Raw genomic sequence first — 24,173 nt, forward strand, 5'->3', positions numbered from 1 at the left:
CCTTCAGGGCTCCCAGCAAGCACACTTCCACCTTGGGCAAGGGTCTTCCAAAAGCCTCTGCCCACCTTTGTATCGGAAGCACCCTGCAGCAACCTCCCTGCTCGCCCTTCCCCTCCCAGCCACCCCAGTTCTAGGCACTCGACCCTTCCCCTCCCAGCCACCCCAGTTCTAGGCACTCGCCTCTTCCTCCCCTCATTAGCTACGGGCGCCGGGAGCCTGCCTATGAGAGGCCGGCGCCGCACGGAGCCGTGATGCTCAGTGGCCGCGGTCCCGAGTGGCACCGCGCTTCCTCCTGGCAACAGCCCGAGCCGGTGCTCATAGGCGGAGCCGACTGCTACGCCCCGGCTTGGGGCGCTTGCGGCGCGTGCTCATTGGTTGTCTGCGGGCTTATAGGCCGGGCTCTGGGATTGGTCCGCTTTGTGGGGCGCTGTGCGGCTGCGCCGGGGCCGACTTTCGGGGAGGCGGAGCCCCGTTCCTCGCTAGACGGAAAAGCCGCGAGATCGGCCCGGTGGCGACGGCAGGAGCTGGGTCTTAGCCCCGCCGGGCCGGCGGGCTTCGGGTGAGAGCCGGAAGGTCTGGGGATCTGTGTAGAGTTGCTGCTGCTGTGGCCTTGACCGTGAGATCCGGTGGGGGAGGGGGGAAGGGGGAGTGATGGGCGCGGTACTTACCCAATGGGAGCGGGAGCTTCTAAAACAGCGCCCTGGGATTGGTTCTTTCCAATTTCTTGTGGCCAATGGCCGCCGGGAAGGGGGGCGGGTGTACTGGGTAGTATTTTCTTCCTGCGGCCGGGCCCCCCTCGCCTGGGCGGCGGGGCCAGGAGGGGCTGGGCCTCTGCACGGTGAGGTTTGGGGATCTTGGGAGCCGATACCCGCTGGAGCTGCGGCGGAGTGGGGAGGGGGCGGGAGTTTGAAGCGGTTCTCGGCCAGAGCCACCTTTATGGGGTGGTTACGGACCGGGCCTAGTGCTTAGCGTTTTGCTTGCATCATCTGAGTTAATCACAGCAACCCTGCCAGCGAGGAGGCTGGGACCCCCATCTTACAGCAAGGAGAAACTGAGGCTCTGGCACCTCCCGCCAGCCAAGGTCACACAGCTCGTAGATCATGGCAGAGACCGGGTCTGCAGTTCAGAGTTTGCTTTGGCTCCGGAGCGCTGCTCGGGAGCCGCCGGGCTTTGTTGCTGGATGGGAGCAGGAAGGTGTTCGGGAACCGGAGCTTTCCCCAGGGGGTGGGTTGGGGGAAGGGAATCCGAGGGTCGAAGAAAGGAAATGAGCCACGGGAGGGGAGGGCGAGGAAATCAGTTATTCAAGTTACCGAGCGCCTCCTCGGTGCGTGCATTGTTCTAGGTTCGGGGCACACAGAAACGAGTTAAGTCCGGAGGCGATGGGCCGGAACACTGTTTTCACGTGGTTGTGTGTTTTGTTAACATTTGCACCAGTAAGGCACTTTGTATTCTTTTGAAAAGAGAGGGTCTCCGACAGAGAGTAAACTTCAGGTTCCTCTTCCACGGGACCCGCCCCTCTCATGGGCTTAGTCTCGGTGGAGACTGTTGTTATGTAGGCAGCGCAGAGCGGTGGAAGGAGCACCAGGGGTGCATTACTGCTCTGTGGGCGAATTTCCTGCTATGTAAATCGGGGATAATAGTATACCGCCATGCAAAGCGTTGGCCAGGTACCTGAAGAGCACCTGGGGCGGGGGGGGGGGGGGGGGGCGGCACAAGTGGAAGCGGGAGAGAGAGGTGTGTGTGGGAGGGGGGAGGCGGGAGGGGTGTGGGTTGGATTCTGTCTCCCCTTAGACACTCCTGCTCCAGGCTGGCTCCAGTCTTTCGCTAAATTGCTGGCAGGTTGGAAGCAGTTTCCTCACTTCTGAGCTCCCGAGCTCCCCGGGGACTCCCGGAGCTGAAGGGCCATGGCTTTGGGGCCCAGGTTGGGGGAATTCTAGAATTTCCTTTTGCTTCTTAACTGGCTCCTTTGAGCTGATATGCTTGGTCCCTGTTCAGTTGTAATAGCCTTTTGTGGTGCCTGGGGATGGGGGTGTAACCCACGAAGCTGGAGGCCTCCTCTAAACACTAAGTGTTTCCCCTTTTCTAATCAGTGACGGAGTTTGCCCCGTGTGGCCAGTTTATCGCCTGTTTAAATTTTGTCCTTTGAGTTCTGGGTACCGTGCAATCACACCGGTCTCTAGCTTGGCTTCATTAAGTCCCGCTGAAACTGCGTTTTGGTTTAGATATAGTTTTTAAAATCATAGCTCATGCTACTAATATTAAAGAACTTTTTTGTAGGTGTTCTTTCTTTTTTAAAATTTTATTTATTGATTCGAGTGAGGAACATTGATTTGTTGTTCCCCTTATTTATATATTCATTGGTTGCTTCTTATATGTGCCCTGACCGGAGATGTATCAGGATGATATTCTAACCAGCTGAGTTACCCAGCCAGGGCTCAAAGTACTTTAATTACTACATTAAACTTTATTTTGTAATCTTGTAACTAAGTAACTTTCCTTAGGAATCTATAATCCTATTTTAAAGCTGTTCCTGAGAACAGAGCCAGCCCTTAGGTTGCTTTTTAAATGTGGTTGTAGTAGATTATGTTTAATGCTCTGAAAAGCAATTAGCAAGGTGTGAATAAGGGAGCAACTTGAAAAGGGTGAAATATGGTGCCTGTACTGTTAAATAGGACCAACACTCTGATAGTTACCATTTCCTTTTATTAGCTTAAATAATGTCTCCATTTAACTAAGATTTGAATACAAGCAATGCTGATACATCAGGTTCCTTTAAGCAGAGCCTTGTCTATTTCTGGTTCATTTAAATAATGTATCTAGAGGCAGATTCCATGTGTGAAGTCTTATTTTTTTAAATCTTCACACTAGGATATGTGTTGGTGTTTTTCTTCCTTGATTCTAGAGAGGGAGACACTTTGATATGAGTGAGAAACAGTGATAGGTTGCCTCCCCTTAGGGTCTTGGGTTCATTTACCAGTCAGGGTGCTTTGGGGTCCCAAGACCCTTTCGGTGCACGGGAACATGCTCTAACCACTGAGCACACCTGCCAGGGCCAGGTGTGAGGTCTTAACGACTTCTTCAGAATTTCTGAGTTATCATTTACTGTTTTCAGCACTGGCATCCCCAGCATTTAATTTTGATGACAACTTTATGCTCTTATGAATTTCTTCAGATTCCTGTCTGACCAAAGTGACCTGGAAAAAGGAGGGAAAATGGCTTCTGAATCTGAAACGCTGAATCCCAGCGCTCGGATAATGACCTTTTACCCGACTATGGAGGAGTTCCGGAACTTCAGTCGATACGTTGCCTACATTGAATCCCAAGGAGCCCATCGGGCCGGGCTGGCCAAGGTGAGGGGTGGGCTTGTTGGGCAGTGGCTTCTGTGACCTGTGACCTGTGACCGGGCAGCAGGCAGGCTTCCTGAGTGAATGTTGGGAGAACTGAGTTTTACTGAAAGCCAGGCTGGGTGATGAGCTGAGCGTGCCATCCCATTTGCAAGTTAATTGCTTTCATTAGCATCTGAAGCATTTCTTTTAGGGCGGGGGAGAGCTGCCTGGAGTCCTTAAAAGGGACGCTCAGAGCCAGGGTGTGGGGCCACTGCTGTGGTGCCTCCCCCTCTGGTGGAGAAGGTGCTTGAGTGTTTTATCTGTCAGTGAGTATGCCATTAGACTCCCCTAATCTCGGTTCACTCAGCCTGCACTCTGATAGTAATTGGGCTTCCCGTATGGACTCTGTTCAGTGAGAGAGAATCAGCTCTTCAGCCTCCTCTCTCTGTGCCCACAGAAGACACCGAGGCTGCCGAAACCGTTTTGGCTCAGTGGATAGAGCGTCGGCCTGGGGACTGAAAGGTCCCAGGTTCGATTCCGGTCAAGGGCATGCACCTTGGTTGCGGGCATATCTCCAGTAGGAGGTGTGCAAGAGGCAGCTGATCGATGACTCTCATCGATGTTTCTAACTCTATCCCTCTCCCTTCCTCTCTGTAAAAAAAAAAATTAATAAAATATGAAAGGTCCCAGGTTCGATTCCGGTCAAGGGCATGTACCTTGGTTGTGGGTGCATCTCCAATGGGAGGTGTGCAGGAGGCAGCTGATCGATGATTCTCTCTCATTGATGTTTCTCACTCTATCCCTCTCTCTTCCTCTCTGTAAAAAATCAATAAAATATCTTTAAAAAAACACCACAAAACACCAGGGCTGAGAAACAAGTATTACTTACCTTAGTGCATGGCCACCAGGCAGCTAGTCAGAGGCAGAACTAGATCAGGTTAGCATGACAGTGCGACTTGCTGCATTTGGATGCACATGATTATTATTTATTTATTTATTTAAAAATATATATATTATTGATTTTTTACAGCGAGGAAGGGAGAGTGAGAGAAATATCGGTCAGCTGCCTTCTGCACACCACCTACTGGGGATGTGCCTGCAACCAAGGTACATGCCCTTGATCAGAATCAAACCTGGAACCCTTCGGTCTGCAGGCTGACACTCTATCCACTGAGCCAAACTGGTTAGGGCTGGTTAAAGCAAAGTAACTTTTTAGTAAAATGGACTGTTAACATTGGATAGCAGCCCACACACAGGTTTCCGACCCGTCTCCATCTTCGTGTTCCCTGCAGGTGGTTCCTCCTAAGGAGTGGAAGCCTCGAGCGTCCTACGATGACATTGACGATCTGGTCATTCCTGCTCCCATCCAGCAGCTGGTGACCGGGCAGTCTGGGCTCTTCACTCAGTACAACATACAGAAGAAGGCCATGACGGTTCGAGAGTTCCGCAAGATCGCCAACAGTGATAAGTGAGTGGAAACACGTTTCTTCCTGTATCTGTCCTAGTGTCCGGTACTCAACGTCTCCTCACAGCCGTCTTCAAGACGGCTGCCGCCGACTGATGACCGGGGTCCCAGCTCCATCTGGCTTCTGTCTCCCTCTCTGACCTTTTCCTGGAAGCATCTCCTCTCAGCACCGTGTCCCGGTCTACCCTGGACCCTATTCTCACATCAAGTAATCCCATTGTTTTTCCATCAAAAGTAGAACCATTTTCTGACTCCCGTAAGTTGCATATTTCCAAAGGAGAACTCTGGAGTTGGCTCAAAAGGAGCTTTTGCCAGATGTATTGATAATCACTTGCTTATCTAAAAGAGGCCTCTGGGGTTTAATCTCTTCCTTCTGGGTCCTTCAGTCTTTAATCACGCTCAAAATCCTCCCTACCCATAAAACTGCTATCTCTTCTCCACTTGTTTGTTTGTTGTTAATTCCCACCCAAGGACATTTCCCCATTGATTTTTAGGAAGAATGGAAAGGAGGGGGAGAGGCAGAGAGAGAAATATTGATGTGAGAGGGACAGACACATCTATGTCTGTCCCATAGGTTGCCTCCTATGCCCTGACCAGGACCAGGGATTGAGCCTGCAACCAAGGTACATGCCCTTGGCTGAAATCGAACCCAGAACCTTTTAGTTGATTGGTTCATGGCTTCTTTCCACTTTGACATTAGCAGGGTGTGAATGAACTGCCAAGCTAGTTGCTGTTTTCTGACTCCATTTTTCCTCATGTGTACATTCTTGTCTGTGTTAGAAATGTCTTTCTTTGTTGAGGCTGCTGTTTTCAGTTGATTTTGTAACATTTAGCTCTCATCTGATCTCCGTGAATGAATTTTGTCTTCCCCCTCATCAGCTCTCACTGCTCTTTCTTAATCCTTTTCCTTGGATCTTCTCCTTTCCCGTGCCACTCCATAAATTTGTTTCCTCAAGGGATTCCTTCCTTCCCCCTCGTTTTCTCCTGAGCCTTAATGGATCTGCGCATGTCTGATTTCAGCCAGTCAGACATGCTGGGCCTTCCCTGTGAACGAGCCCAGAGCTGGATCTGAAGCTTGCCAGTCCTCACACTTTGGGGACGTGACTTCATGTGCTTTATCATCTCTCTCTCTCTCTCTCTCTCTCTCTCACACACACATATCAGATCTCACTCTTTCTATTTCTACGCTTTGCCTTCTTTTCCATTGGCTTATCACGATTCTAAAATATGGTCTTCCAGTTTTATTGACGCTTCATGCTTGAACATCTACTAGGATAGTGCTGGCCAGCTGCTGTGTACTGTGATCATGTCTAAGCAAGCATGTTGGAGAAGTGTGACATGCTCTGTGGACGGAAGGCTGTGTCACCCTGTGTCTGATTTCTGTCTGTGCAGTGTGTCTGTGGGCTGGCGGCACCAAGCACACCTGCTTTCTGTCTCACGTGGGCTTCAGCCTCCTGTGCCTGTCTCCTCTTCTTGTCAACATGGTAGGCCTTTTCTCCTTTCACAATACCGCCTTTCTTTTTAAATGAACCGGCCCGTGACTTTCCTTTGCATCTGAAACACAACAAAGTCTTACCCCTGACTGCTGTCTGCATGGTCGGCAACACCCAGTGGGTAAAAACCTAAATGTATAAAGCAGATCGGTTGGAGGTGGAAAGTTATCTATACTTAAAAGGGAACTTTAGAGTTCTAAACATTGTTATTCACTAGGTCGGCATTGACACGTAAGCCAGTGTTGAAAGGAAGATTTGTTTTTCCTCACTCACTCCATCATCCCCACACAATTTCATGTTGGCCTCTGCTTCCACTCTTGATCCACTCACGATGTGTTTTTGCCATGTGCGTTATCACGTGCGTTTTCAAATACCTTTTAGGTTTACGTATTGTTCTTTTTAAAATCGCTGTGGAATCATCTTTAAGTGGTTTTGAACTGTCCGTTGGTAAGCCCGGTGGTTTGGTGAATGGCAGCCGCCGCACTGGGTGCTGGGAGTGTGGCGGGAGGGACGGGACGCCCGAGCCTCCGCAGCCGCTTCCTTCACTCACGTCCAGGGAAGCGAGCCGGGGCCAGCCTCCGCTCTCCCCAGGCCGCTGGGTTTGGTTGTCTGGGGACGTGCCATTGACCTTGATTATTGTAGGAGTGGGGCGTCAACTCCCCATCCTCACCCCCACCCCCACCCTGTAAAGTCCAATTTGCCTATAACTTTTTAAAAAATATATATATATTTTTTATTGATTTTTTTTACAGAGAGGAAGGGAGAGGAATAGGGATTTAGAAACATTGATGAGAAACATCCATCAGCTGCCTCCCGCACACCTGCCACTGGGGATGTGCCCACAACTAAGGCACATGCCCTTGATCAGACTGGAACCTGGGACCCTTCAGTCCGCAGGCCCATGCTCTATCCACCGAGCCAAACCGGTTAGGGCTTGCCTATAACTTTTGACTCCCCCATATCTTAACTACTAATAAATAGCCTCCTGTTGACCACAAGTCTTATTGGTAACATAGTCTATTAACCCATTTTGTAAATGTATTATATACTGTATTCTTATAATAATAAGTAAGCTAGAGAAAAGAAAATCATGAGGAATTGAAAAGACATTTACGGAAAGTAACCCGCATGTAAGTGGGCCTGCACAGGCCCAGCCCCGCGCGTTGTTCACGGTCAGCTGCATGGGGGTTTGCAGTTCTTGGATCTCACAAATTTGTAAGCTGTTTTCTCCGAGTGGCCAGGCCACTTCTGATTCTGGCGGGGTGTACAGCTTTAAGTCGATTCTCTTCAAAGACTTGAAGATGCCCTGCTCACAAAGGAAGGTGCGCTTCTATTTCCATGTCATCACCTTCCGGGGCCCCAGAGCTCGTGGGAGGGATACTGAGGGGGGACTGTCTTACAGCCTCGAAGGTCGAGGTTATGACGTATTTGTTTGAAATACCTTGCTGTTTCTGGAATAGGAGATTGTGTGTTGTGCTGTTCAAGAATTGAGTCCCTTCTAAGTGGTTAACACTTCTTTTACGTTTGACAGGTACTGTACCCCACGCTATAGTGAGTTTGAAGAGCTTGAACGGAAATACTGGAAGAATCTTACTTTCAACCCCCCGATCTATGGTGCAGACGTGAATGGCACTCTCTATGAAAAGGTGAGACCCTGCGTTTTTGTAATTTTGTAACGAAATGACATTTTTTTTTCTGCCCAGCGCGCAGTAGGCCCCTAAAAGCTGCTTGCTGAATGGGTGCCGCGATCCACCGCCAGCTGATTGCTGTGCTCGCTTCACTGGGGGTAGTTTTGCATGTGACTGACTGTTATTCTCCCACGCGACATGTGATCGGGTGATGTGGTGTTCTTTGCAAGGGCTGTTAGAATAGTCTGTGGGTGGTAGCTGATGAGTTCTTGAAAGGGTGGGATCACAGTAAATGAATCGTTGGGGGAGAGGCAGTGTGGTTTCTGCAGAAAAAAAGATCGCTGACTATAATCTAAGAAAAGTAATATATATTTAAGAACTGCAGCTTACTTAGATTTTCAGAACCAGCAAACAAGATTCTATAGCCAGAGCGGTTTTAACCAGTTGCACTGGCGTGGTATGTAAAAGGAAGGAATGCTTGGAAGGGTTTTTTGGATGATTAAAAAAATTTGTAGCACATTTCAAGGATCCTCACTCAGATGAATCCCAATGTTTTTGAAAGTTATTGGAAGGAAGGGGCTTTAAAAAGAGGACTCCAGTTTGTTGAGGAGTGTTTTGGGTGGTGGGGAAGGGAAGCAGGGGGATTTTGGTGGGAAGATGCTGAAAGGACCTGGGATGGGGAGACACAAGCAGGGAATCATAATCCATCACGCGCCTCGTGGACCGTCACGACTCGGAAAAGGACGTGGGTGACACTGCTCAGGGGAACGTGGGGCTAGAAAAGTCACAGGCCGACTTAGTTCATTCTCGTGTGTTATATTTTTATGGTTTAAGAGTTTTTTCCTCCCTATTTTGACAAAAGTTTCCTTAGCTTCAGTTCAAAACTCTTTATAGTGGGGTTTAGAACAGGTGGCTGTCACCTTGTTATCCATTTTTCACATACAAAGTGGTATTGGCCCGTCAGAGGTACCCTGGCCCCATTCCCCGTGGTGGCGTGAAGGGTGGGTGAGGGCTGCCATGGTCTTCCTGTCCCTGCGGTTCTGACGTGATTCCGCATCTGTGTCGGAGGGGACGGCGCCCCTGGGACCTGCTCCGTGATTTGCAGGTTCGGAGCCTCGGTTTATAGTCATCGTCACTTGCCCTGGACTGTCGTTCCCTTCGCAGCACGTGGACGAGTGGAACATTGGCCGGCTGCGAACCATCCTGGACCTGGTGGAGAAGGAGAGTGGGATCACCATCGAGGGCGTGAACACCCCGTACCTGTACTTCGGCATGTGGAAGACGTCCTTTGCCTGGCACACGGAAGACATGGACCTGTACAGCATCAACTACCTGCACTTCGGAGAGCCCAAGTCCTGGTACGGCCAGCCCGCCGCGGGCACTGGAGCTTCCGGGAGGGAGGGGGGCTTCTCGGCTCTCCCGTGCCCAGGAGACGCCTCCAGAGCTTGTTAAAATGCAGACTCGGGCTCAGTGGGCGTGGGGTGGGAGTGGCATTTTACATTTTAAACAGACTTCCAAGTGACGAGATGCCGTCGGAGCTCTGCTGCTCAGACTGCCTGTGGAGAAGCGGGCTTCAGAGGGCAGGGCACTTGGTACCACTGCGTGCAGCGTGCGCTGGCCGAGGGACGCGAGCCACAGCAGCTGCTCCCCCTCCCACCGCTCTCCGGTTTCCTTTTCTGAGCAGGCCCGAGGCATTGCTTAGAGGCAGACTTCCAAGGCTGGAGTCCCGCCTTCAGATGATAGAAAGCTTTCTTTCCCTCGTGGGAAAAAAATACTTGGTGAGCAGCAGTGTGTGTTTAACACAGTGGAGAGGCAAGGCTGCTCAGCAGATGCTTCCTGCTCTCCAGGATGACCTCAGTCTAGCCAGGGAGTCAAAGCTGTGTTCTCTCCTCTCCCCCTCCGCCGGCCCATCATTCCGGTCAGCACTTAGTGAAGGCGCTGCTTTCCACAGCAGGGAATAAGGCAGGTGAGGTAGCCACCCTCACAGACAGGAGATGCGGAGTGTGAGGAAACAGCACGGGGTGAGGAGAGCTCTGATGGGAGACGGTGGATGCTGTGGGGCCATGTGGGGAGGGCACAAGAGAGGGTGTCCCTGAAGGAGGTGACAATGAGGCTGAGACCTAGCAAATGAGAAAGAAGTAGCTGAGTAGCTGGGTGGGACAGTGGTGGGTTCAGGAGAAGGGAGGCTGAGGGAAGTGTGTCTAAGTGGTTGGAAGACCCGTGCATTGATCCTGGGTTTAGAGACAGCACAGTGTCTTGAGTGAACTGGAGGAAGTGCATAGTGGTTTGGGTGCCGGGTACTACGATGGAAGTGAGAGAGGAGGCCCGAGGGGCAGCATGGGCCAGGCCAGGAGGAGTCGTGGACACTGGACACTGGATCCACCTTCCTGCCCTTTTCCAGCACCTAAAGCCACATCCCTTCTCAGGGGTTTTCCTTTCTTTTATTATTTATTTATTTATTTATTTATTTATTTATTTATTTATTTATTTATTATATTTTTATTGATTTTGTACAGAGAGGAAGGGAGAGAGATAGAGAGTTAGAAACATCAATGAGAGAGAGTCATCGATCAGCTGCCTCTTGCACACTCCCTACGGGGATATGCCCGCAACCAAGGTACATGCCCTTGACTGGAATCGAACCCGGGACCCTTCAGTCCCTAAGCCGACGCTCTATCCATTGAGCCAAACCGGTCTCGGCCCTTTCTTCTTTTAAATACTTCTGAGTTTCTAATCTTCGGGTAAAATTTTTGACCTGCTGCCCCATTCCCTTAGGTGGCTCGGCGTGGAGACTGTCAGTGTAGCTTTTGTGTCTTCACCACGTTGACGCCCAAGTTCCCTGAGAATCACACGCCCTCCCCGGGTCAGCAGGTGGGACCTCCAGGCTCCGCGGGCAAGGCGGCCCCAGTGCTTCCCTTGACAGACATTCCTCCGCTCCTCGTCTGCTTTGTTTCATAATGAAGCTTTCGGCAAGTTTTCGTTGTGGAATAATCTTTAGACTTGATTACCAAGGTTAAAATAGACTTACTGTGCATTTCAGGATGTATCGTAGTTTAGCAAAAGTTTTGAATAGTCTTACATGTTTTTTTTTGGTCCTTTTTTTTTTTAATGAGGAGCAGTTTCTGTGGTGCCTGGATGGAGGAGTAACAACTGGGTAATCAGTATAACTGGAGCAACAGCAGATATGGGGCCAGGTCTAACCCATTTTTGCCTTGTTTTCCATTCTTTATCCTGTCACAGTTAGGCCATCAGGTCTGCCAGAGCACTTTAATGCCATCCTTCTTCCATTTCATTTCATTTCACTTCATTTCATTTATGACATCATGACGGAGAGCAACGTTGAGTGCACGCCTAAATCCTGGCTCACAGTAAGCAGTCAGCGTGTCTCATTAATGAATCTAAGGAGGAATTCACTCACACTTCTCTGTGGGCTCCCCTCTGCTCTGCCCAAACTGTCTATTCATTTCTCCGGGTTTCCGTTCTCGTTTCTGTAGTTGGGAGGTTGAGAAACCTGCTGCGTTGAGCTGTTTTGCGAGTGGGAACGGGCCCCTTCCGCTCCTGTCCTGTCCTCCGCTCACGTCCCCTGCTCTTGTGTGATTGCAGGTACTCTGTGCCCCCTGAGCACGGGAAGCGGCTGGAGCGCCTCGCCAAAGGTACTGTCTCCTCCACAGCCGGTCAGCCCGCTGTGAGCTGCGCTCATTGCTCTGGCGGTCCATTCTCTGTGGTCAGGTTCCCCGTGTCCTTTCTCAGGCCTGCAGGTGGGGGAAAGCCAGAAGGCCAGGCTGGTTATCCTCATGGAGCAGCTCAAAGCAGAGCCTCTCCCCACCTTGTCCTGGGGAGGGACTCCGGAATTCCCTCTTAGCCTGTCTTTGCCTCTGCCCTCTCAGGCATGGATTTATTTGACCGGAGATCGAATACCAGTCATACTGGGTCTCAGTCTTCTGCCAGAAACCCAGACGTTCAAGTCAGGATTGAATTATTTAACGCTTTGACTCTTTTAAGTGGACTCTGATAGATTTATTCCTCCAGAGAGCCCGCTTCAGGAGAGCGTGGGCAGTCTGCTCCGTAGTAGATGTGTTACTAACAAAAGACTGAGGAGGCAGCGGAATGGAGAAAGGTCCGAAAGCGTTCTAAAGCTCTTTATCAGAAAAGAGGCTGCTCGGGCCATCTCAGTTCCCCAGACAATTTGATCACCCACGTGACGGCCTACCTGGGAGAGCCCAGAGGGTCATTGCGGAGACTTGGCGCTGGGCTGGAGCGGAGGGATCCACCGAGATCACCTTGTGCTTCTTCCCCCGCTCTGTCCAGACGAGGTGCACAGGGTGGGATGCTGGGTTACGGAGCATGTGTGGAGCGCCGCTCACTTGTGCCTATTTCCAACTAAACAGGCTTCTTCCCAGGAAGTGCTCAGAGCTGTGAGGCTTTTCTCCGCCATAAGATGACCTTGATTTCCCCTTTAATGCTGAAGAAATACGGAATTCCCTTTGACAAGGTGAGCTGACTTTACATATGGAAGTCCTTGTGCGGAAACCACCCTTTCTGGCCTGTGTTTCCCGGAGCTTTATTCTGGTTCATTCCCCTGTGCCAGGTGTGGGCCAAAGCGAACAGCACTCTGACATCAGGGTGCTAAAGGTGGGGCTGCTCTGCCTTCCCGGGACCCGGTGAGAGTCAAATCCCCGGGAACAGAGTTCCTCTGGGACAGGGTCGGCAGACTCATTAGTCAACAGAGCCACATATCAACAGTACAACCATTGAAATTCTTTTTTTTTTTTTTTCTTTTTAATATATTTTATTGATATTTTACAGAGAGGAAGGGAGAGAGATAGAGAGCTAGAAACGTCAATGAGAGAGAAACATCTACCAGCTGCCTCTTGCACACCGGGCCTACCGGATACATTCCCTTGACCGGAATCGAACCTGGGACCTTTCAGTCTGCAGACCGATGCTCTACCACTGAGCCAAACCGGTTTTGGCGAAATTCCTTTGAGAGCCAATTTTTTAAAACTTAAACTATATAGTAGGTACGTTGTTATTAACTTAATTAAGGTACGCGATATTCTGTGGAGGAGACGCACACGCAGTTTGCCGACCACTGCTCTGGAAGAATGGCTATCATAGTCACGGCGTTCTAACGTGACACGATAGGGCTCTGCATTTAGTAGAAGGCACCAAGGCCCCGTGGTTTGATGGCTTATCCTTGGCCATTCAGCTAAGTCAAGGCAGAGCTGGGGCTCAGAGGTCCCGTTCTGCGGACGCCTGCAGTTCGATGCAGCTGCTTCAGTCTGCTCTTTGCTCTCGTTCAGGTCACGCAGGAAGCCGGAGAGTTTATGATCACCTTTCCTTACGGCTACCACGCCGGCTTTAACCACGGCTTCAACTGTGCGGAGTCCACCAATTTCGCTACGCGGCGGTGGATCGAGTATGGCAAACAGGCCGTGCTGGTGAGTCGGCCTGGCCTCTGGCCCTCTGCCTAACAATGTCTGGCTCTTGTTAGGTGCACTGGCTGGTGGGGAGAACTTTTTTTGAACTCCTGGAACCCAGAAACCAAGTGGCTGGGAATGTGCACAAGTGCCCAACATCTTGTGTCCTTTAAAAATTTGTTCCGATTCGGGATGTATAAAGTGAGGTTTTCGTGCTTCAGTCCATTGGGCGTTCAGGCCACCCCCACCCACATTGACACTCTGGCTTCAGCCACACGGGGATTTCTCTGTTGAGAAATTCTGAGGGGTTTACCTTTTTTTTTTTTTTTTTGAATTCTTTTTTAATATTTTTTATTGATTTTTTTTACAGAGAGGAAGGGAGAGGGATGGAAAGCTAGAAACATCAGTGAGAGAGAAACGTCGACTAGTTGCCTCCTGCACACCCCCTACTGGGGATGTGCCCGCAACCAAGGCACATGCCCTTGACCGGAATCGAACCTGGGACCTTTCAGTCCGCAGGCTGATGCTCTATCCACTGAGCCATACTGGTTTCGGAGAGGGTTTTACTTTTACTTGAGGGAAGCAGAGGGAGTAGACTCGCTTGTGTGGCCCTGGCCTTGGGTAGATATCAACAGGAGGGTGGCTGTGGACCATCTGGGGTCTGAGGGCTGAGCTTCCCATCGGTCGGTTCTCCTGCATCCCCGTAGTGCCTGGGTGGGCCGCCCGGTGCCAGGCATTCTCTACCCCAGTTCCCGGCTTCCCTCCCTCTCGGAAGCTCTGCAAGGACCAGACGCCTTCAGCCTCTGAGCCCAGAGCAGGTTGGCTTTGAACTGCCTTGGACCTTTGTCCACCTGCAGGGAGGGGACGGGATGTGGGGGTCAGGAGGGGGCAGGCAAAGGGTGCTCACCTAGGGCTCTCTGGTTACTTGTGGCAGTGCTCCTGTAGGAAGGATATGGTGAAGATCTCCATGGACGTGTTTGTGAGGAAGTTCCAGCCAGAAAGGTACAAACTTTGGAAAGCTGGGAAGGACAGCACGGTCATCGACCATACTCTGCCCACGCCAGAGGCCGCCGAGTTTCTTAAGGAGAGTGAACTGCCCCCAAGGGCCGCGAGTGAGGAGGAGTGCCCGGAGGAGGACATGGAGGGAGTGGAGGATGGCGAGGAGGGCCACCTGAAGAGAAGGTAAGGAGCAGCCCGCGGGGCCGGCTGTTCAGGGAGGCACGTGCAGGCAGCTGCGGAGGCTGGTTCTAAGGAGGGAGTTCGAGCCACAGATGAGGGAATCTTCTTCTGGGTGAGGGCTCCAGCGTCCTTAGAGGGAGGGCATTCAGGCCCCCCAGCGGCTGTACCAGGAACCATAGCATCTGTGGGTGCGCCTGGGGTCGGCTGGAGCGAGGGTCACGTGTGTGCCAGGGCACAGCTCCCTCTGGGCCAGAAAAGTCACAGTATCTCATCTACATCATGAGAGCTTTTTAAAAAATATATTTTTGTTGATTTCAGAGAGGAAGGGAGAAGGAGAGAGAGAAACAAGTGATGAGAGAGAATCATTGATTGCCTGCTTCCTGCATGGCCCCTATTGGGGATTGGACCTGCAACCCAGCATGTGCCCGGACCGGGAATCAAACCCTGACCTTCTGGTTCATAGATCGATGCTCAACCCCGGAGCCACACCGGCAGACATGAGAGTTTTTTACAAAAAGGAGAGTGTGGTGCTTGCTATGGCAGCACACCTACTAAAATTGGGCAGATTAATTAGCATGTCCTCTGCACAAGGATGACATGCAAATTTGTGAAGCGGTTCCTATTTAAAAAAAAAAAAAAAAAAGAGCGTGTGGTAGTGGAAATGAATGAGATTCCTGGCCTTATCAGTGTTTGAGCCAGAGGATCTATCTCCTAAGGATAGTTTATCCTCGGCCTGTGGTCGGCAAACTGCGGCTCGAGAGCCATATGCAGCTCTTTGGCCCCTTAAGTGTGGCTCTTCCACAAAATACCATGGCCTGCGAGAGTCTATTTTGAAGAAGTGGCGTTAGAAGAAGTTCAAGTTTAAAAAATTCGGCTCTCCAAAGAAATTTCAGTCGTCGTACCGTTGATATTTGGCTCTGCTGACTCATGAGTTTGCCGACCACTGTCCTAGGCCATGTGGGGAAGGAAGGAAGGAGAGACATGGATGGGCTCCTACTGTATGCCAGGCGCTTTCGTACTCAGCCTACAGTTCCTTAGGCCTCGTGGTGGCTGGTGATATCCCTGTTTCCCACTGGATGGGATGGGCTCTGGGGCGAAGTCCTTCATCTCAGGTCCCACAAACGGGGAACCTGACCGGCTCTGCCCCTCGTTTTTGGGTTGTGTGTGGATGTGTTTGTGTCCGTGGGTCTATACGTGGGCCCTCAAACAGCTTCCTCTCTCCTTGCAGCCTCGCCAAGCACCGCATAGGGACCAAGAGGCACCGAGTGTGTCTTGAAATCCCGCAGGAGGTCAGTCAGAGCGAGCTCTTCCCCAAGGAGGAGCTGGGCTCCGGCCAGTACGACCTGACGGCATGCCAGGCTGCGCTGGCCCCCGTGAGGCCCACCCACAGCTCCGTGCGGCCGGTGGAGGACGGCCTCCCCTTCCCAGGTCAGCTGGCGATGGGTTCTCCCCCGCCTGCCTGTGCTCTGTTCTGTGTGGGATGCCATGCCGGGTGCTGGGTCACAGATGAGAAAAGGTCTGAGTGTGAGGAGCCCTTTGGTTAGGAACACACAGGGCAGGCGAGGAACGGAGGGGAAAGGCCCCCCCCTCCCTTTGCCTGGAGAGGGGTCCAGGAGACACTGGAGGCTTTGGAGAAGTGACTGTGAACCCAAGGGGACAAGATCAGTAGGAATTTTCCAGGCAGTGTTGGAGACATCAGAAGGCATCCCCTAGATTAGGGGTGTCGAACTCAATCAGAGAAGGGGCCAAAATCTAAAATCCAGCCTAAATCGCGGGCCGAATGGTTTACTGAACAGTCATAAACTGACAATGTCATAAACTGACAGCGGAGTGCAGTGATGACAGCGCGGTGCGGGCCACATTGCAAGGCCTGGCGGGCTGGATTTGGCCCGCGGGCCTTGTGTTTGACACATGTGCCCTAGAGGCACAGCGAGGGTGGGGTGGTGGTGGTGGTGGGGAGGCACGGAGCTGTGAAAGGACAGCTGTTTGGGAAGCTGGTAGTGATTTCCTGCATTGGAATATGGGGGCGGGAGGCGGCTGTGCTACCGGGAAATGAGCGAGAGGATGTGGGGACCGCCTGCCACCTTAGCGTGGCTCACTGGGAGGCCAAGGAGCCACTTGTATTTTAGGGGGGTGTAGTGGGGTCAGTGCTCTAGAGCAGAGGTCACCAACCTTTCGGACCTCAGGGACCACCAGTGGGCCACGGCTCTCCGGAGGCCGACCCTCGGACGGATGGCTGTGAGGGTAGATTTGTTGGGGACGGGCTGTGTCAGTGTCCGGTCAGGCTTGACACCACTTTGTCGGTGCCTCTGGTGAGAGCCAGACAGCTCTATGGACTCCACCTGGGCCTGGGCTGCCTTCATTCAGGTTGTCCAGCCGGGGGCGCTAGGTCTCTCCTGAGCCCAGGTCTCCCCTGGGCGCTAGGTCTCTCCTGGGCTCAGGCTTCATTTCCTGCCAGCCTTCTGCAGACATGGCAGCTGGCACTTAGGAGTGTCTGCCGTGTGTGCCAGGCTGTGCTCCGTCTTGTACAGACCCTGGTAGCACCTTGCGTGAGAGGATGAAACTGGAGGCCCCGAGAGGATAAGCAGCCCCTCACCACACAGGGACCTCGTGGGAGTTCAGGCCAGGCCTCACCCGGCCCCTGCTCTTCGTGTTCTGTCACCGCCTTTCTGGAAGTTCAGATGTGCGGGAGGAGGTCGGCTCTGTCCAATGTGTATGTGTGTTTCAGATTACTCTGACTCGACCGAAGTCAAATTTGAAGAGCTTAAAAACGTCAAACTAGAAGAGGAGGAGGACGAGGAGGAGGAGGAGGAGGAGGAAGCAGCGGCTGCCTTGGATCTCTCTATGGCTCCTGCCTCTATAGGGGGACACCTTGTCTTCTCAGGTCCCAAAAAGAAATCCTCTTCCAGCCTGGGCTCCAGCTCATCCCAGGATTCCATTTCTTCCGACTCAGAGACCAGTGAGCCCCTGTCCTGCCAGGGCCAAGGGCAGGCGGGAGCTCTCCCTGCGCACGGCTATGGCCGAGGGGACGGCAGGGTGGCTGCGGGAGAGCCGTGCAAGAGGAAGAAAAGGAGCGCCACCAGGAGCATCAGCGAGCGGGAGCTGGCGGAGGTAGGGCTGCCTGGAAGGGACCCTGTGTGTGTGTGTATGTGTGTGTGTGTGTGGGGGTATGTGTGTGTGTGTGGGGGTGTGTGTGTGTGTGTGTGTGGGTGTGTGTGTGTGTGTGTGGGGGTGTGTGTGTGTGTGTGTGTGGAGGTGTGTGTGTGTGTGTGTGGGGGTGTGTGTGTGTGTGTGTGTGTGTGGGTGTGTGTGTGTATGTGTGTGTGTGTGGGGGGGGTATGTGTGTGTGTGTGGGGGTGTGTGTGTGTGTGTGTGTGGAGGTGTGTGTGTGTGTGTGGGGGGTGTGTGTGTATGTGTGTGTGTGTGTGGGTGTGTGTGTGTGTGTGTGGAGGTGTGTGTGTGTGTGTGGGGGTGTGTGTGTGTATGTGTGTGTGTGTGTGGGGGGTATGTGTGTGTGTGTGTGTGTGTGTGTGTGTGTGTGGGGTGTGTGTGTGTGTGTGTGTGTGTGTGTGTGTGTGGGGGTGTGTGTGTATGTGTGTGTGTGTGTGTGTGTGTGTGTGTGTGTGGGGGTGTGTGTGTGTGTGTGGGTGTGTGTGTGTGTGTGTGTGTGGGGGTGTGTGTGTGTGTGTGTGTGTGTGTGTGTGTGGGGTGTGCAGCGGTGTCCAGGATGGCAGGAGTAACCTTCGGGTGGACCTCCAGTCTGCCGTGGTGTGCAGTGGACAGCCGGGTGGCGTTGGCTCACTTCCAGAAAGGAGTTCCTTTCTCTTATATCTCTGTGTTCCTGTTCCAAAGAATTGCACTGCAGCCTCCGGGACCGAGGTGGATCAGCATCCTCTCACCCTCCTCGCCTTCGAGGTTCAAGGGTTAGGGTGGCAGTGATTGCAGCCCAAACATTTGAGAGTGGGGAAGGATGGCCTTTTTTTTTTTAATATGTTTTATTGATTTTTACAGAGAGGAAGAGAGAGGGATAGAGAGTTAGAAACATCGACGAGAGACATCGATCAGCCGCCTCTTGCACACTCCCTACCGGGGATGTGCCCGCAACCAAGGTACATGCCCTTGACCAGAATCAAACCTGGGACCTTTCAGTCCGCAGGCCGACGCTCTATCCACTGAGCCAAACCGGTTTCGGCATGATGGCCTTCCTTGTTCTAAAATTCAAGTTTTTTTCCCCCTTAAAAATTATGCCTGCCCTGTAGACTCCCGTGAGAATTCTCCCTCCACTCCTTCCTCCCACATGATTCTTCATCTCCCAGAACTGCCTTGTTGATAGAGTATCCTTTCGGAGACAGGGGTGAATCCCCAAAGCCATCCATGGGACATCGTTCAGGCTTCCTCCTGGAGCACTCTGGGAGGGTCCGAATGGGACAGAGCAGAGCTGGGCTGGAGCGGCTGGGCTCACACCTACCCCAGCACCTGCTCTTCCTCCCCCTCAGAGCTTCTGTGGGGCAAGTTGCAGCCTTGGGTGGAGGGGGGTGGACAGAAGTCAGTGCAGAAGGTCTCCTTTGTTCCCCATCCCCTCACCTTACCTTTGAGAACTTATCTTTTAAAAGTTGTTGTTATGAAACATTTCTAAAGTGTATTGAGCTCGAATGCCATCACAAGCCCCCCAGGTATATTCATCGTCTGCACATTACCATTTGGCCCAGTGGCTTTATCTCTCTGGCTGGAGTACTAACAGACCGTATTAGAATCCCTCTCTGGTGCCCTTTTGTGGTTGGTTTGTCCCCTTGCCTTTAATTTCCATGTAGTTTTCTTTCTTTTTTTTTTTTTTTAAATATATATTTTATTGATTTTTTACAGAGAGGAAGGGAGAGGAATATAGAGCTAGAAATGTCGATGAGAGAGAAACATCGACCAGCTGCCTCCTGCACACCCCCTACCGGGGATGTGCCCGCAACCAATGTACATGCCCTTGGCCGGAATTGAACCTGAGACCTTTCAGTCCGCAGACCGACGCTCTACCACTGAGCCAAACCGGCTTCGGCTAATTTCCGTGTAGTTTTCTTTCGCTGTCTCTGGATCTCGGGTTCAGGGTCTGTAGAATTTTCCAGGGGCCCCCTCCCTCCTCCTCGCAGTGGGCGCAGGCTCCTCAGCCAATGCCGCCTCACTCCTCCTCATGGCCTCTGCTTGCTGCTCTGTCTCTGTATGGCAGCTCCCACAAGAGAGGGCTTTTCAGCTTGGAAGCTGGAGTCCCTCACATCCCTGTTGCTGCATTCGAGCCATTCTTCCTTCACAAAGCTCTGTGCTCTCTCGTTCATCCCGCTGTCAGGCCACAGGCCGCACTATTCCTCTCTCGCAGTGTCATCTCGGCTTCCTTGTCTTCAGTTGCAGTCACAACCATAAAAGCAGCTAACAATAGCAAGGTCTTACTGTATGTGGAGTGCTTCCTATGCATTGCTTAGACGAGCAGCTGTGACTGCTGGTTTAAGGAAACCTTTGGAGCAGCGGTCGCCAACCGGTTCGAAAGGTTGGCAACCGGTGGCTTAGACTATGTATTCCTGCTTTATTAATCTAACCACAGGGGGGAGCCAGTAATAACACCGATCTTTTTAAAAATTATTTTTATTTATTGACTAGAGGCCCAGTGCATGAAATTTGTGCATGAGGGTAAGGGGGTGTCCCTCAGCCCAGCCTTCACCCTCTCCAATCTGGGACCACTTGAGGGATGTATGACTGCCTGTTTAGGCCCGATCCTTGTGCCAGCCTGTTTGCCCCTAATTGCCCTCCCCTGCAGGTCTGGTCACCCCTAACTGCCCTCCCCTGCAGGCTTGCTCGCCCCCAACTGCCCTCCCTTGCAGGCCTGATCCCTCCCAACTGTCCTTCCCTGCTGGTCATCTTGTGGTGGCCATCTATCACCACATGGGGGCAGCAGTCTTGTGTGTTGGAGTGATGGTCAGTATGCCGGGGAAGGAGGCATGCCTCTCTCGTTGGACCCCTGCTCAGGAACCATTGAGTGCCTTCCTGGCTCCTTTCGTTTCTGTATCGACTTCTCAGCTGTGGTGTGATGGGGACACCCTTCTCCACTCCACACCAACAGTCTCTCCTCGGCCTCCCCTTGCTGGCTGGGATCTCTGAACAACTTCAACTTCTCTAATGATACCTTGGCTGCCTTCTTCGTGTTACTCTATCGCCGTTATGGCATGCCTACTCTGGGCTCGGACGGTGCCTTCAAGGAGCTCACAGTCTGGATGAGTGGACAGATGGGAACAGATAGTTCTGATACTTAGTGATCCATGATGCGGCACAGGCAGAGGAGTAAACAACCTGCCTGGGGTTGGGGTGCGGTGTTCGGGGACAGTGCCGAGAAGGAAGCGTTTTGGGTATGCCAGGTGGGCAGAAGGAAATTGGAGAGAGAGTCTGGGAGAGGAGAGTGGCCTCTATGGTGGTGGTAGCTCATGCCAAGGTCAGAGTGTGGTCGGGAGGCCTAAGTGGTTCCATTTGCCTCAGGCATATGGGACTGGAGAGGCCAGGGAGGGATGAGTCAGGACCCAGGTCAGGGAGGTTCTGCTGTGTGAAGCAATCTGACCTCAGAGTTGTGTGTGGGAGCAGTGGGAGGTTTTCCGCAATGTGGTTTTGGAGATTGAAGATTTCTATAGTTCAGTTTAAAAAATACATTTTTATTGATTTCAGAGAGGAAGGGAGAGGGAGAGTGAGATAGAAACATCAATGATGACAAAGAATCATTGATCAGCTGCTCCTGCATGCCTCCCACAGGGGATTGAGCCCACAACCTGGGCATGTACCCTGACTGGGAATCAAATCGTGACCTCCTGGTTCATAGGTCAACCTCAACCACTGAGCCACGCTGGCTGGGCTCCATAGTACATTTTAAAATATATATATATTTTATTGATTTTCTACAGAGAGAAAGGGAGAGGGATAGACAGCTAGAAACATCGATGAGAGAGAAACATCGACCAGCTACCTCCTGCACACCCCTCACCGGGGATGTGCCCACAACCAATGTACATGCCCTTGACCGAAATTGAACCTGGTACCTTTCAGCCCCCAGATCGACACTCTATCCACTGAGCCAAACCGGTTGCGGCCATAGTACATTTTTTAAATGCACAAAGATGTGTACAGAATAATATAGTGAACCCACAAATTCTCATCATCTGGATCTGACAGTTTTCAATATCTTGTTGCTTTTGCTTCATCTATTCTTTTATTTGCTGAAGTATTTTAAAGCATATTTGAGATAGCATGTCATTTCCTTCTACTTCAGTGTGTGTTTCTAAAAAACATGGATATTTTATTATGCTTATTTATTTATTTATTTATTTACTTACTTACTTACTTACTAGAGGCCTGGTGCATGAAATTCATACATGGGGGTGGGATCCCTCAACCTGGTCTGCACCCTCTTGCAGTCTGGGAGCCCTTGGAGGATGTCTGACTGCCAGCTTAGGCTCGCTCCCTGCCAGTTGGATATCCTTAGCGCTGCTGTGCAGGCAGGAGAGGCTTGTGCCTCCGCCATTGTACTCGTAAGTCTGGCTTCTGGCTTTGAGCTCCTGCATTGAGTATCTGCCCCCAGTGGTCAGTGTGTGTCATAGCGACCAGTCATTCTGCCATTTGGTCAATTTGCATATTAGCCTTTTATTATATAGGATTTTTGTTTGTTAATCCTCACCCAAGGATATTTTTCCATTGATTTTCAGAGAGTAGAAGGGAGGGAGAAAGAGAGAAACATTGATGTGAGAGAGACACATTGATTGGTTACCTCCCGTATGCATCCCGACCTGGGTGGAGATTGAGCCTGCAACTGAGGTATGTGCCCTTGACTGGAATTGAACCCAGGAGCCTTCAGTTTGAGGGCTAAGGCTCTATCCACTGATCCAAACCAGCTAGGGCCACAATATGGATATTTTCTTAATCCCTATGCCATTATTACACCCAACAATATTACAAAAGTTCTTTAGCATCAGCTAATACCCACTCCATAATAAAATTTTCTGAATTGTTTAAACATTTACTTTATTGTAGGTTTGTTTGAGTCAAGGTTTAATCTAGTCTTTTGCGTTACATTTGTTTATTATGTCTCTTAAGTCTATGTTAATCTAGCAAACTGGAGACAATGCTAGTTCTTTAGATTGTCTAGTGAAGGGGTTTTAAAGCTCTTTACTGATGCTTCAGAAGATCATTTTGGAATCACTATAAAGATTTTTAGAGGGGGAAGAAATGAGGCAAAATTAGAAATTGAAGGTGGAATTATGGATTATTTTCACTTCCTACATTTATGAGTTGCTTGAATATTTTTGTGATTAACATGTTATTTTTACAGTCCAATACTTCTACTTCAGGAAAGGAGAAATAAGGATTTGCAGTAGGGAAGCCAATTTGGAGTCTGTTCCTGAAAGCAGGATGGTGAGGACCTGGGCTGTGGGTGGAGGAAAGGGTGGGAGTAGGAGTTGGCCTGGAGCTGCTCAGAGAAGTTTCCAGTAGCCAGGCCCTGGGCCACATTCAGCTTTGCTTGAGGGCTTGGCCAGAGCCTTCTGTAGGCGGCAGGAAGGGAAGTTCAGTGTCAGTGAGGCGCTGCGGGCACATTCACCGACAGGGTGGCAGTCATGCCAGGGGCAGAAGCGGAAGCACTTTGCCGTCCGTAGAGAGTTCTATTAACATTGTGGGAACAGCACCCTTGTGTACCCCCTCCGTTAACCGCCCCCCAAGGTATAATTTGGACCTCTTGGGAAGCAGTTTGTGTGCCACGTCTTATGTTAAGGGCCCTGGTAAAAGTGCCTTGGTGACTGACTACCGCACCAAGCACCGAAGCCTTAGAGGTTTCATTGAAGAGCGCACTGGGCCACCGCAGGTGCTGGCTGAGAGAGTTCTCTTTGGTGTTCCCAAACGGGAGAACAGCTGGTCCTTCTCTGCAAGGAGCATTGTCCTTGACCCTGGGTGCCCGACGTTAGAAGGAGGCAGGGAGAACGGGGAGGGAGGAGTGGCTTGAGCCCTAGCTCTCATGGGGCAGGGGCCTGGCAGACCCTGCATGCTCTCCCCTCCGTCCTCACTCAGCCCTGTGGGGCCGCACTCCTCACCCCCGTTTTACCAGTGGCTTGCTACTTGCCTGAGCTCACTCAGCTGGTTGGTTACATTGGCCTTCTGCGGGACTGAGGGAGTTGAAAAGTCCCAGCACATGGCCTGGAGGGGCCACCCTGTGAGGAAGGGTGTGATGCCCTGAGGCAGCTGGGGAGCATTTGACCCTAAAATGATCTTGGAATTTGAATAGACCGACTGCTCGAGTCCCAGGCAGTTGATGGCGGTGGGAAGGGCACAGACTTGAGACTGGGGCTCCAGGCCGCCCTCTGGCTGGGTCCTCGGCTCTCCAGGGAGGAGAGGATGTCCCAGCTGTCTCTGCATGGCCACGCCACCGTGCGTGTGTGCTGGGTACGGAGGCGCTGGGGGTGTAGGAGGCCCCGAGAACACAAAGCTGCACTCACTCTGGGTTCTTAATCGCAGCCCCTCCACTTCCTCCGGTACTTGGACTTAGGAAGGGATCTGTCTTTACCTCCTGCCTCTTAATTGTTTCCTGTTGCTGCTTTAACAGCCACAAATTTAACACAGATCTATCTAGTTGTTCATTGTAGAAGTCTGAGATG

At 51.5% G+C, this 24,173-nt stretch overlaps 1 protein-coding gene across 3 annotated transcripts in view; it reads left to right on the forward strand.

Annotated features, from left to right (window-relative positions):
* The first annotated feature begins 407 nt into the window (after positions 1-407).
* The window catches only part of KDM4A (lysine demethylase 4A), a 41,914-nt gene continuing 18,148 nt past the window's right edge, over positions 408-24,173 (forward strand). The window contains exons 1-11 of one of the 3 annotated variants that reach the window (XM_084874493.1): positions 408-559; positions 3,173-3,350; positions 4,619-4,794; positions 7,816-7,930; positions 9,077-9,270; positions 11,516-11,565; positions 12,301-12,404; positions 13,216-13,353; positions 14,267-14,514; positions 15,740-15,939; positions 17,240-17,622. In XM_084874493.1, coding sequence (XP_084730619.1) covers positions 3,213-3,350; positions 4,619-4,794; positions 7,816-7,930; positions 9,077-9,270; positions 11,516-11,565; positions 12,301-12,404; positions 13,216-13,353; positions 14,267-14,514; positions 15,740-15,939; positions 17,240-17,622 — 1,746 coding nt within the window. In that variant the 5' untranslated portion in view covers positions 408-559; positions 3,173-3,212. Of the gene's footprint in view, positions 560-757; positions 839-3,172; positions 3,351-4,618; positions 4,795-7,815; positions 7,931-9,076; positions 9,271-11,515; positions 11,649-11,722; positions 11,831-12,300; positions 12,405-13,215; positions 13,354-14,266; positions 14,515-15,739; positions 15,940-17,239; positions 17,623-24,173 lie in introns of those variants that run through there. The other 2 variants (XM_084874494.1, XM_084874495.1) reach the window with 2 other exon arrangements.

This window comes from Pipistrellus hanaki (assembly GCF_964339955.1).
Source record: "Pipistrellus hanaki genome assembly, chromosome: 2".
NCBI classification, from domain to species: domain Eukaryota; kingdom Metazoa; phylum Chordata; class Mammalia; order Chiroptera; family Vespertilionidae; genus Pipistrellus; species Pipistrellus hanaki.